This window comes from Hyperolius riggenbachi, chromosome 2 (assembly GCF_040937935.1).
Source record: "Hyperolius riggenbachi isolate aHypRig1 chromosome 2, aHypRig1.pri, whole genome shotgun sequence".
Taxonomy (NCBI): domain Eukaryota; kingdom Metazoa; phylum Chordata; class Amphibia; order Anura; family Hyperoliidae; genus Hyperolius; species Hyperolius riggenbachi.
This window is the reverse complement of record NC_090647.1, coordinates 342,204,189-342,216,731: the sequence shown is the minus strand read 5'-3', so window position 1 is coordinate 342,216,731 and position 12,543 is coordinate 342,204,189. Positions and strand designations below refer to the sequence as shown.

General features: G+C 43.9%; 1 protein-coding gene across 1 annotated transcript in view; it reads right to left on the bottom strand.

The window, feature by feature from the left end:
• Positions 1-3,835: 3,835 nt before the first annotated feature.
• Positions 3,836-12,543, bottom strand: part of CCND3 (cyclin D3) — a 53,329-nt gene continuing 44,621 nt past the window's right edge. Inside the window, exon 5 of the mRNA XM_068269479.1 lies at positions 3,836-5,592. Within this exon, the coding sequence (XP_068125580.1) occupies positions 5,491-5,592 (102 nt within the window). The 3' untranslated portion in view covers positions 3,836-5,490. The remainder of the gene's footprint in view (positions 5,593-12,543) is intronic.

The following is a 12,543-nucleotide window of genomic DNA, read 5'->3' as shown; positions in this document are numbered from 1 at the left end:
TTTCCTTTGAAACAAAACCAGTTACCTGGCAGTCCTGCTAATCTATTTGGCTGCAGTAGTGTTGGAATCACACCAGGAACAAGCATGCAGCTAATCTTGCCAGATCTGACAATGTCAGAAACACCTGATCTGCTCTATGCTTGTTCAAGGTCTATGGCTGAATGTATTAGAGGCAGGGGATCAACAGGATAGCTGGGCAACTGGTATTGCTTAAAAGGAGATAAATATGGCAGCCTCCATATACCTCTCGCTACAGTTGTCCTTTAATGATCGACCAAAAAACAACTTTGTGGTTCAGTGTTTAGATTGAAATTACGATCATAAATACTCAAAGTGAACCAGAGACGAAGCATCCTCATGTATTTTACCATATATATCAGCGGGAACATAATGCTAGGAATAGACGTGTTTCTGCGGCTGAATCGAGCCGTTAGATGGCTTGATTGATAATTTGCGACGTGTCCGCTCACCCGCCAGATCGATTTTGTGCTAAATACCGTGGGCGGGACAATGGAAAAAACTAGCAGAAGATAAGAGAAGCACCCGCGGGGAGGAGCGGGAATCGATCCAGGTGCCCGCTTGAATCTATCTGGCGGGGTAATCGAGCTGCAGAAACGCACCGTCCATACCCAGCATTAGAGAAAACTCTACCTTGCTTTCTGTTTCATTATTTACTTTTCAGATTGCTTCTTATCAGACCTGATAAAATCCCCGACCGAGCATTCAGTCTGGCTTTGCTATAATGACTTAGCTATAATGATTCCTGAGCAGAGCCAGCAGGGGGCAGGCTTGGGCTTGAAAAGACAGCACAGAAGACAGACTCAGCTATAAAGATTCCTGAACAAAGCCAGACTGAATGCTCAGTCGGGGATTTTATCAGGGCTGATAAGAAGCAATCTGAACAGTAAATAATGAAACGGAGAGCAGGGCAGGTGTTTTCTCTAATGTTCCCACTGATATATATGGTAAAATACATGAAGGTGCTTCGTCTCTGGTTCCCTTTAAAGGGAACCTGAGGTGAGAGGTATTGGAGGCTGACATGTTTATTTCCTTTTAAATAATGCACATTGCTTGGCTGTCCTGATGATCTTCTGCCTCTAATGCTTTAAGCCATAGACCCTGAACAAGCATACAGATCACAGATGTCTGACAAATCTGATCAGATTAGCTGCATGCTTGTTTCAGGTGTGTGATATAAACCCTACTGATCATAAAGATCAGCAGCACTACCAGGGAACTGGTATTGTTTAAAAGGAAATAAATATGGCAGCTCGGGTTCCTTTTAATATTAAAAAAAATATGTGTCAAGGGGTACATGAAATCTATGCCAACCCTTTCAAGGATGTATATCCTAGGCAAGCCTTATTTTAGTTCCATGCAAAAGGTAATATATATATGGCTTCTGTATAAAGCTCTAGATCAGCCATCCATTTTTTTATGCAGTACAATAAATGTATATCAATTGGCAATGCACAATATTAAGTGTATGTTAAATCTGTACTTGATGCCTGGCAGCATCCAGTGACTCCTTATTGCCAGTAGAGAGGGAGTTCCTCTGCAGCAAATAGCAGATCCCATGACCCAGCCCATCTCCTCTTACTGCAACATGACAGCTCTGTTCACCAGAGATATTTAGTAAGATACAATAACAGTAATTCCATTTGCATGCAGCTTTGCACTGGACTTCCTGTCGAATCTGATTGCTCCATTTTCAAGCTGCTTGCATTCCAGAATTATAAGCATCATGCTAACCATCAATACTGTTCCGTGTGTAACAATATTTAACCCTTCTTAAAAAAAACAGCGTTTCCGCCTATTACAAATTTAAAAAGCATGCGGCTGCTTATAAGTGGAGAAAGCATGCAGCTCTATGGTATAACGTGTCAGCATCTACCGGTTTCCACCGGGCCTCTAACCTGAAGCACCGCTGCTGTAAGTCCTCGTGTATAAAATGTAAACCGCGTTGGATGACGTCACACGTAGCACTGCCCATTCCTATTGGGAGTTGCCATCATCTCAATTGGTTGAAAGGTTTTCCCAGAGGCCAAACGTAGGAACTGTTCCCATCTGGAAGATGACGTTTCCCAGTCTAACGTGATGGCTAGTAGATTCATAGAGAAGGGTTATGACCCTACTCTCATACACCAACAGAGAAATATGGTAGTCAAGACGGATAGAGCCAACATGTTCATGACTGGAGTCCGGAAGGTACAAAAAAATGGATTTTAGTTTTTTGTCCGGCTTCAGCCGTCAATCTAGACAGGTTGAGGCCATTTTTAGAAAACATTGGGGTATTTTGCAGCGTGACCCAGTGTTGAAATTTCACATCCCTGAATGCCCCACCGTCATTTAGACGAGCCAAAAATCTTAAAGATTTTTTGGCACCTAGTTGTGTTGATCCACCGCGACTACTGACTAACCCCTGGCAGACAGCGGGATTTTAACCCTGCAGGGACTGCCAGGCATGTCCAGAGGGCCTTATGGTGAGATCCCATGCAAATGGTAGTGACTTTAGGGCCCATTCACCCTTGTTGAACACAACGCTAGTGCTTTTGCTAGCGTTTTGCTCAGGCGATTTTTTTTTTTTGCATTGAACGCGAAAAAAATCGCCATTTACACTTGTCTATTTTTTTATTTTTTTTTAGCGATCACGTTTAGCGCTTCTATAGCACTGAAGCGTGATCGCAGGGAAATCGCATGAAAATGGTGCAGGCTACACGTTTGCGTTAATCGCCGGCGATTAACGCAAATCGCCCAAGTGAGAACGGGCCCATAGGGTATTATTGCACTAGCGATTGAGCGGTTTGCCGAAATCGCAGGCAAAACGCTCTAGTGTGAATGGGCCCTTAGAATTAGGGAGTTCATAACCTGCAACACGGCTTATGCAGTGTATGTGCTGTGGTGCGAGTGTGGATTCCAATATATAGGCAGGACAACCAGAGCTCTTCATAAAAAATGGGGAGCATATATACAAAATTGGAAAGGGGTTCCAGCAGCACAGTGTATTGAGGCATTTCTCAACTCATGACGACTCTTGTTCAGATGGTCTTAGGATATGTGGAATTCACAGGGTCAAGACAAACTGGAGGGGGTGCAACCGCACACGTGAATTATCAAGGATGGAGACCCTGGATCCAATGGGTCTAAACATCAATATTGATCTTAATTGCTTCTTTAATAATAGTTGATGTGGGAGGTGGTGTTTATATATCCACAGTTTTGCACGATAAGTGCATAATTTGATGTTGTTTGGAAATTGTATGGGTTTATTGCTTATTACTGAAGTTATGACAGAAGTAGGATAAATTTGCTTGCACAGTGGTGAATTGAGGTTCACTACCACTAGAGAGTATGCCATCTTGTGGTTAAATTAGGTATTTTTGTGCTATATATTGTATTAATGGATAAAACATACATAAGTGCCTATAACGTTCTTGTAAGTGGCTTTGTACCTAGGAAATACAGAAGGAATACCCTTTATATGTACTAATGTTGATTATGTTATAAAAATGATTCGTGCCATTTAACTGTAAGCGCTGCTTTTGACTGGGTGAACATGCAGCTCTGTGAATGCTTGTGAGATTACAAAGAGTGGTGCTACTTAAACTCGCTGTTCCAGAAGCTCAGTAGCCCCTAAGGAGTTGCCAACGAAAAATTGTAGGGGCAAACTTACGTAGCGGCGCTACGTGCGACGTCATCTGGCGCTCTTTACGTTTGATACACAAGGACTTACAGCAGCGGTGCTTCAGGTTAGAGGCCTGGTGGAAAACGGTAGATGCTGACACGCTATATACCATAGAGCTGCATGCTTTCTCCACTTACTTAGCAGCCGCATGTTTTTTAACTCTGTAATAGGCGGAAACACTTTTTTAAGCGTGAACTTTTTATTAACCTTTTGGGGACCAAGTATGTTGAATCAATGTCCAGCAGGTGGTGCTACCGTTCTGACTCGACATTGATTCAACGTCCGTGCTAACGAACCGTCCCGACACGATTGTGCGCACCGGAGAGGGGAGATTAAGCTGTCATATGACAGCTGGCATCTCCCCTCAGTGATCAGCAGCCATCGCGTATGGCTGCTGATCACGTGATCACTACGATCGCCGTCGGATCGTAGTGATCATTTTGACAGCTGCGGCAGTAGTAGGGGAAAGAGAAGGATCCACTCGCCTCCCTGCCGTTCCCGCAACGATCGGCGCCCCCCCCACCGTTCTTGCCGGCATTTCTGCTCATTTTGACGTCAGAGCGGCAGTAGGAGCTGAGATGCCGGCCAGAGCAGAGGGGTCCGCTGCGGCTCGTCGCTGGAGCCTGGAAGGTGAGTGATTGCTGCTGACAAGGGGGGACACCTGGCCACACGGGGGAGACAGTCCAGCCAGACCCTGCAAGGATCCAGCTGCCTGACACCCCCCCCCCCAAATGCGCCCTCCCTTCTGCAAAAATGCCTGGTCCTGAAGGGGGGTTAGGTGGCCGGTCCCGAAAGGGTTAAATAAATGCAGAGGTTGTTCTTTACACTCTTACGCTATGTGAAGCGTCTTTCTTTGGAGGTGAATCCTTATAGCGGAGTGACAAGGGCCCAGTAGACTGTGACAGTAAGGCTGGGGGGTGGCCAATACCCCTGATGCGCTGTCGGGCCCGTTGGCCACTGAATCTGGTGAGTCTATTCATAAAGGGGGGGAGGGACACTGCAGTTCAGTTCTGTCATTTACCCCCCATGTGCTGAAGTACAATTATAAAGCCCTTCTGCAGTAGCGACTGGACTTTGAGCGCTGATCCCTTTACCTTGTATATTGAATTACACTAAGGACTCTTTTACACTTAATCAGTTGCTCTCAGTTATAACTGAAAGAAAACTGATTTTCAAAAGGTAATTCCCATGTTTCCCTATGGCACCTTTCACACTTACTGTGTTTTAACTGAAATCTTTTTCACAATGCATTGCTATAGAAAAACGTACACTAATGCGTACCAACTGATTAAGTGTAAATGGGCCCTAACTAAAATGATAGATCGTTGCAAGAGCCGACTGAGACGTCCTGCTGCAGGGATATATAATAGTGATAATACAAACAAATCCATTTTCTATAGAGCTCAGCCCTGGACAGCAGTGAAAATGCATACAAGCCAGATTGCTACCTTGCACGATCACCAGTTGGATGAGATGCTGTATGTATATCTGCCTGATTGGTCAATAAACAATATAAGCAGATACTACCACCTCTAATGGCCCTACCTCAACAAGTGCCCTTATTAAAAAGATCTAGGAAGGAAGCAGGTGGAGCCCAATCTGGCACCTTGCCAAAGACCCTTCCATTTTCTCTGTACAGAGATCAAGCTAACACTCAATATGTACAGATTAATTTTTCCCTTGTATATCTGTGTCTGTATTAGTAGGGCTGAAAAACTGAGAGATGACTTGCACGTTCTGTGGCATCCAACCAACAGTCTGCCTCTTCTTAACAGGAAACTTTAGCTGAAAGTATGATGTAATTCTTACGATGCGTGAGGAAGGCCACTGCAGTACTGGTATACAGAGGTCTGCGCAGCTTCAGACAATGCAGGCTCAATTCTACTACTGCAATTCTGCAATTCCTCCTGTGGAAAGGTGGTGAAATAGGAGTCAATCAATCTTTTTAATAACACTTACATTGGCCTCAATTCACTAAGATCATGCTGGAGATAATTAGGCAAGAGATAACTTGCCACTACACAGTGAGAGAGTTATCTTACTCTTCATTCCTTAAGTTACCTCCTCTGTAGTTAAGTTACCTCCTCTGTACATATTTTCACACGTAGTTAATTAACAGCCTGCCTTTAACTTAATAATTCTGGAGTTATTTTAAGGATTGAAGAGTTAATTTAAAGACAGAAGAGTTAACTTTAGGTTTGCCTGAGTTAAAAGGTTTCCTGAATACTACATGCCTCATCACCATGGTGATCACTCTAGAAACGTTATTAAAGACAGGAGATAAGCTTAGTGAATTTTGGCCCTTGTCATGAACCGATTTAGGTGGACTACAATTTTAAATCAACAAAATTCCAAACAAGATTATAAAAGAAGTACAAGTTACTGGTTGTTTGGCCACATTCACAGTGGTACTTTGTGGTGCGGCATAATGGCTGCTCTGTAACGTGGCTCGCCGCACTGCAACACCTATGCGACATCCACAGTGCAACGGGTGCATGGCTGTACAACTGAGTGCAGGATTGTAACATACCGCATGCAGTGCATTACTGCAAAATTCACACATTAACAGTTACAGTGACACATACTTTTTATTGACCATATGCTTCACTGTATGCCACAACATATGTGTAATGTGTGGCTCCTCTTTCCTGATCCGGTGGGTTGCGTACCTGCTGTCACAGGAAATGCAACACAACGGTCACTGTGAACATGGCCTAAATCCTTTTGCCAAAATACCTAGCCTAGAAACATACATGAATCTGTGGGTAAAAAAAAACAAATATAAGCACACCATGACACCAGCAATTTGATTGTACCTGATACTTTTTATACATTTGTACCCAACAAAATAAAAGGACACCTATCCACCACTTCACACAACTGAAATTTTCCTTTGATGGGCACAGACATGAAATTGCTAGCGGCAATGATCAAACAGCTGTTTCAACAAGCAAAAGTTTGTATATGCTTTAACCGCTTGATGACCACAGTGGTAAACCCCCCTAAAGACCAGGCTAATTATTACTAAAATGGCCACTGCAGCTTTAAGGCCAAGCTGCAGGGCCGCACAACACAGCACACAAGTGATTTCCCCCCCCCCCTTTTCCCCCCACCAACAGAGCTCTCTGTTGGTGGGGTCTGATCGCCCCCCAGTTGTTTGTTTTTTTTTAATCAATATTTATGTTCGTATTTTTTTTTACTATTTATGTCTTTTTTTTTTTTTTTTTTTTAGAAAACCCCTCCCTTCCCCCAGCTGGCCAATCAGGCGATCAGCTGTCATAGGCTTCTGCCTATGAGAGCCGATCGCTCTCTTGTCCCCAGTGCAGCGCTGCTGCTGATCGCAGCACTGCACTGTGTAAATAGACGGCGATCACGCTGTCTAACAGTCTCCCCAGCGGCAATTGCCGCTCGGAGACGGAAGAGGGGGCGGAGCTCCGCCCCCCGAGGAGATGCGCGCACCCTGTGCGCGCATCTCCTTCAGTAGCCGGCTCCAGGACCTGACGCCAATTGGCGTTAGGCGGTCCTGGGGCTGCCGCCGCGGCCACGCCCATTGGCATGGTGCGGTCTTAGAGTAGTTTAAGTGGACCTGAACTCTAGGATAGGATGGATGAAAAATACAGAGAAATACACCCTGTGTGTATTTATAGGGAATAGAATGTTTAATTCTCCCTTCTCAGCAAGTAAAGAGCTAGTGTAATTTGAGCTCCCAGCTGTCTGCCATGTTCTGAGCTAATATGTTAGCACAGGAGTTTAACCCTTTTTGTGCTCCCATCAAACCAGAAAGTAGCCACGCTGCAGCTTCTCTACAGGAGCTCTATAAGCTGTAACAAGGAAATGTTTTTCTTTAAAGGTTATTATGCTGATGCTTATCTTTTTTTAGAGCAGAGAGGAAGTTGTGCAATTGTATGCTGGTATAACATACTTTACTGTAAAATCCTGTTTATTAACTTGTTGCCCATGCAGCATCCTACCTGCTCTTTACTCTAAAATAACGTCACCTTTGTAAACAATAATCCAGAGTACAGTACAGTAAAGGTGGCCATACATCTAGCAATTTGGCTGTACGATCGACCATTCAAATCAATGTGTTGCAATGGACAATATCATTGCAATGTGTTGCAGTGATACTCTTATGGGATTTTTACATAAAATGCAGTGCTGCAGGTTTTGACGCAGTAATGCACAGCTTGTTGTGCATTAACCAGGTAACGTGTAAGTTTACTGTGGCAATGAAGCATACTGTCATTGTACTGTATGCGCTCACTGTGCTTCACTGAATAATAGCACCACATGTATAATGGCAGCGTTGCGATTGTATTGCAACAAAAGGTGCAGAATGTGAAAGGACCCCTGGAAATATGCAATGCAACTTTCCATCATGGTTGCGTTGCCATCCTATTTTACAGAGTGCTTCATGGAATAGAATGTAATCTGTCCAGGTCATCTTACCATCTCTATCTGCTTCCCCGCAGCAACATTTGTCCCCAAAACCCCAATTTACAATTAAGAATAATGTGTTTTTTCTCTGCCACACTAAGTTTTCTCAGCCAAACACTGTTAATGGTCTTAAAAGTTGCTTGTTTCTTTCTGCAGCTTTAAAATACCTGGAACAGTACATTTTGAAACCCCAGTCTGCTTTTAATTCTCTGCTTGGGAGAAACCTTACTGACGTAGTTTAAAGGAATATCTGTAACCACCCAGGGAAGAAAAAGTTACATACTCACCTAAAGGGGCCCATACACTCAGCCGATTTTCTGGCCGACCGATCGATCCCGATCGATCGATCGATTGATCGTTTGCAAATCGGTTGGCCAATCGACCGATCGATGGCCGATTTCGATCGATTTCGATGGATTTCCATCGAACTGGCAGGGTGGAAAATTTAGGTCGATCTGATGAGATTGCTTATCAGTTTGCATTGGCCTTAATGGAAATCTGATGGCAAAAAAATGCCATCAGATCGAATTTCAATAGATTTCAAACTGAAATCAATTGGAATTCTATCCTGGTAAAAAAATGTTCTAAAAACGCATCAGATAGATCATCAGATGCATTTCTTATCTATCTTCTGCCAATCTGACGAGTGTATGGGCACCTTAAGAAGGAAAACTCTGGATCCCTAGAGACTTTTCATTCCTCGCTCATTCTCCTTGGTCTTCCACCAGACTCGGCTCCGAGTACATCAATATGCATTACGAAGCCGCTAGTCTTCAGAAGTACTCGTAGACCCAAATACTAAGTAATTTTTTGAAGAGACTCTGAAGGCTTCTTTGACATTAAAGTTGTACAGTGGAACAGTGGGCCCTGGCAGAGGGACATGGGAACACAGATAGGACCGGGAAGGCTGTAAGGGATCCTGAGCAGTCCATCTTAGGTGAGTATGTCACTTTTTCTTCCCTGGGTGGTTACATGTATCCTACAACTACCTTGTGTCTTCTAGCCGTGGTATGTGACCTGTGATATGAAACGTTCTTCAGCAACCTCACCTTGGTAGCAGTAGTTGGCTGTTCGTCACCCTGCATTAAAGGGAACCCAAGGTGAGAGGGATATGGAAGCTGCCATATTTATTTATATTTAAACAGTGCAAGTTGCCTGGCTTTCTCCCTAATATTGTCTCTAATACCTTTAGCCATGGACCCAGAACAAGCAGGCAGGTGGGTGCCTTGACTCTAGTCTGACTAGTTAGCTGCATGCTTGTGTCAGAGTTGTGACACAAACATTCCTGATGCCAGACTATCAACAGGACTGCCAGGCTACTGGTATTGTTGAAAAGAAAATAAACATGGCAGCCTCCATATCACTTTCACCTTGAGTTCACTTTAAGCCTCCTACTAGGCTGTTTTTGTTTCTGTTAATGACAACGTTTCAGCCTACATATGGAAATGATGACTTGTCTGGTGTAACTGGTTAATCATACACCTTACTATAATCCTACAACATCCTTGACTTTGTGTACCCGTAAGAACTGATGCTGTTTTTAAAGCAAAATGTAGGCACACCAAATACTGATTTGTCATAGATTATTCTTCCCTTAGCCCACATTGCATTTTGTAAATTGATAAGAACAAATAATTTGAATTTATTTTGTGATTGCATTCTTAAGTGGGCCATACATCGATTTTCCTGTTCAATTTCCTGCGGATTCATATGTGTCAGAAATCAGATCGGATGTGTCGGAAATAATCAATTCGGCTATCTGATGGTAAATTGCATGGTGTGTACCAGGCATTACCAAACAGGCTCCCTGCTTTGGTTGCCCCTTCAAAAATGGTATATCCTGTTCTCTATACAAAGGTACATTTTTCACAGTGGCGGGAGCTGTCATATTTGGCACAATCACGGTATATGGCTCAAAGAAAACATTAAAGTGAAGGTGCTCATACATTACTATATTTTCCATTGAGCGATTAAGCAATCGACTAGAGCGATCAACAAAAGTGAGGTAATCAAAAGTCGATCAACTAGTGGCCCACACACTGCGATATCCTATGCGATTCCCCTTTACTAATCCAGCTGGAAGATGTTGTGCCTCCATGCTCCATCGATCGAGCAGAATGGAACATGATCTAATCTTCCAACGATCCAACAAAATGATCGAATTGAATGGTAATGTATGGGCACCTTAACATCACTGTATGAACCATTTCAACACAATTTCTTTCTTAGAAACTATAAGGGAAGACGCCGAGAGCCCAGTATAGTGTAGTATGTACTGTAAATTGGGTATGGAAGGTAAGTATAGGTAGGTTATGCTCACAAACAAGGGTTACCGTCCAGGTAACCACTATGAAGGCAAGTGAGGAGATTAGACCTGTCCCCACTCAGGATTAAGAAGTCACTCTCTGTAGATCGGGAAAAAGGAAGTATTCCCCTCCACCAAGGGTGGAAACAACTGCAATAGTAGTACAGAGGCGCCAACAGGGTAAAAACAATATTTCTTTAAAATGGATAAAATGAAGTAGGTAGCGGTGGACTTACCCCTCCAAAACAGACACAAAAAATTGCGGTTTTAAGCAAAAATCAGTTTATTTACATACTCCTGTACAGAGGCGCCAGGCTACATACCGGACCGCATTGGTGATATGCTCCTATTTATTGCCTGAGGAAGTGGGATATACCCGCGAAACGCATTGCACCTTGTTCGGAGTATGTAAATAAACTGATTTTTGCTTAAAACTGCAACTTTTGGTGTCTGTTTTGGAGGGGTAAGTCCACCGCTACCTACTTCATTTTATCAATTTTAAAGAAATATTGTTTTTACCCTGTTGTCTTTCTTAGAAACGATTGAGTATAGGATAAATTGTGACTGCAATTCCACTTTAACACTCAGCACATTTCTTAACAGAAAAGTGCAGTGTGTGCCTCTTGTTGGCCTGCCTCAGCTAAGTATTTTAACAAGGATTGCTCCCATTCTGTCAGCATGTGTGGAAAACTGGATTCATCCTCCCTAATGACTGCGAGAAAGAACAATTCCCATGCAAATGTATTCTTAGTTGACTCAGCTTAGTATGGTTGTACAAGCCACACTTTCCTGTGCATATGTGCATTTTCTACCGAAGCGCTACCAGCATTACTGTTCTTTTACAGTTTTTTTATATTGTATGAAAGTAATTTTCAAAATAAATTCCATATTTAAAAATGTTTATGTGGCCTTAAAGTCCAGCTCCAGGTACAGAAAGAGGAATAAACTCCACTTGATTCCTTAATTGATTTGCAGTAACAAGGTAACTTCTATAGTACACACTAATCGAAGGTTGTAAATATGCATGGACATGGAAGCACCTGTGGGCGATGGCTTAGGGTGAGCGGCAGTTTAGGCGGAGTGGGGGCATCGGCTTAGTGCGATGGTGGCTTAGTGTGGGCATGGCAGTTGTGGGCAGCAGCTTCATGCAGCAGTTGTGGTGTGCAACGAGCAGCTGCGCCTGTGCATACTCAAGTATGCGTGGATGCACCTGTGGGCCAGCTGCAGGTGTGTCTGGGCATACGCAAGGCAACTTAGTATGGGAGATGCAGTTGTTGATCCTAGTAGTGTGGGTAGCGTCTCAGTGTGTGGCGGTTGCGGTTCATTGAGAATCGGTGGTTTCCACTACCCTAGAAAGAAAATGAGCCAAACAAAGCCAGCAGCTGCTGATCAGTTTGCTAAAGATGGTAATTCGACCAGCAGTTACATGTTTTGATAGCAGCCCAAATTAATTTCCACCCTGGATCACTAGAAATTTGTATAGTTGGAAAAAAACTTTGCTCATCACTACTGATCGGTATTAACCTTTAACCCCTTTGGCAGTATGATTCTTTCTGGTTATTAGGGTCTAAAAGCGGTGCAAATTTTTTGCACCCTTTCAGACCCTAAAACCTGGAAAAAATCAGGCTGCCAGGGAGATCTGCAGCAGTTTTTTTACAATAACTTACCACCCTGGCTCCAGCGCTGCAGTTATGCCTCCATCCTCCAGGTGGTGCTGCAACTCTAAAGTGAAATTGATGACATGACGACAGCCGTCGATCTCTCCAGGAGGAAGCAGAGCCCCGGACGAGAGGAAGAAGAATGGCGTCCAACGTCGGGATCCCCCGGGAGGTATGTAAAAACGCCCGCTGCGCGCATTGCTCTGCACACAGCCTCAGGCAGCTACCCTGAGCAGAGGTCGGGATTACCGCTCTGAGCTGCGGTTTTCCGCCCCGACCCTAGCTCGGGATTACCACCAAGGAGGTTAAGACACACCTATTCAGACAAGTTTATAATGTGTTATAGCTAACCCTTTTGTTTAACCACTTGCCGACCGCCCACAGCCCATGGGCGGCGGCAAAGTGGACGCCTTAAGGACCGCAATACGCCTGACGGCGGCGGGTCCTTAAGGCGTGTC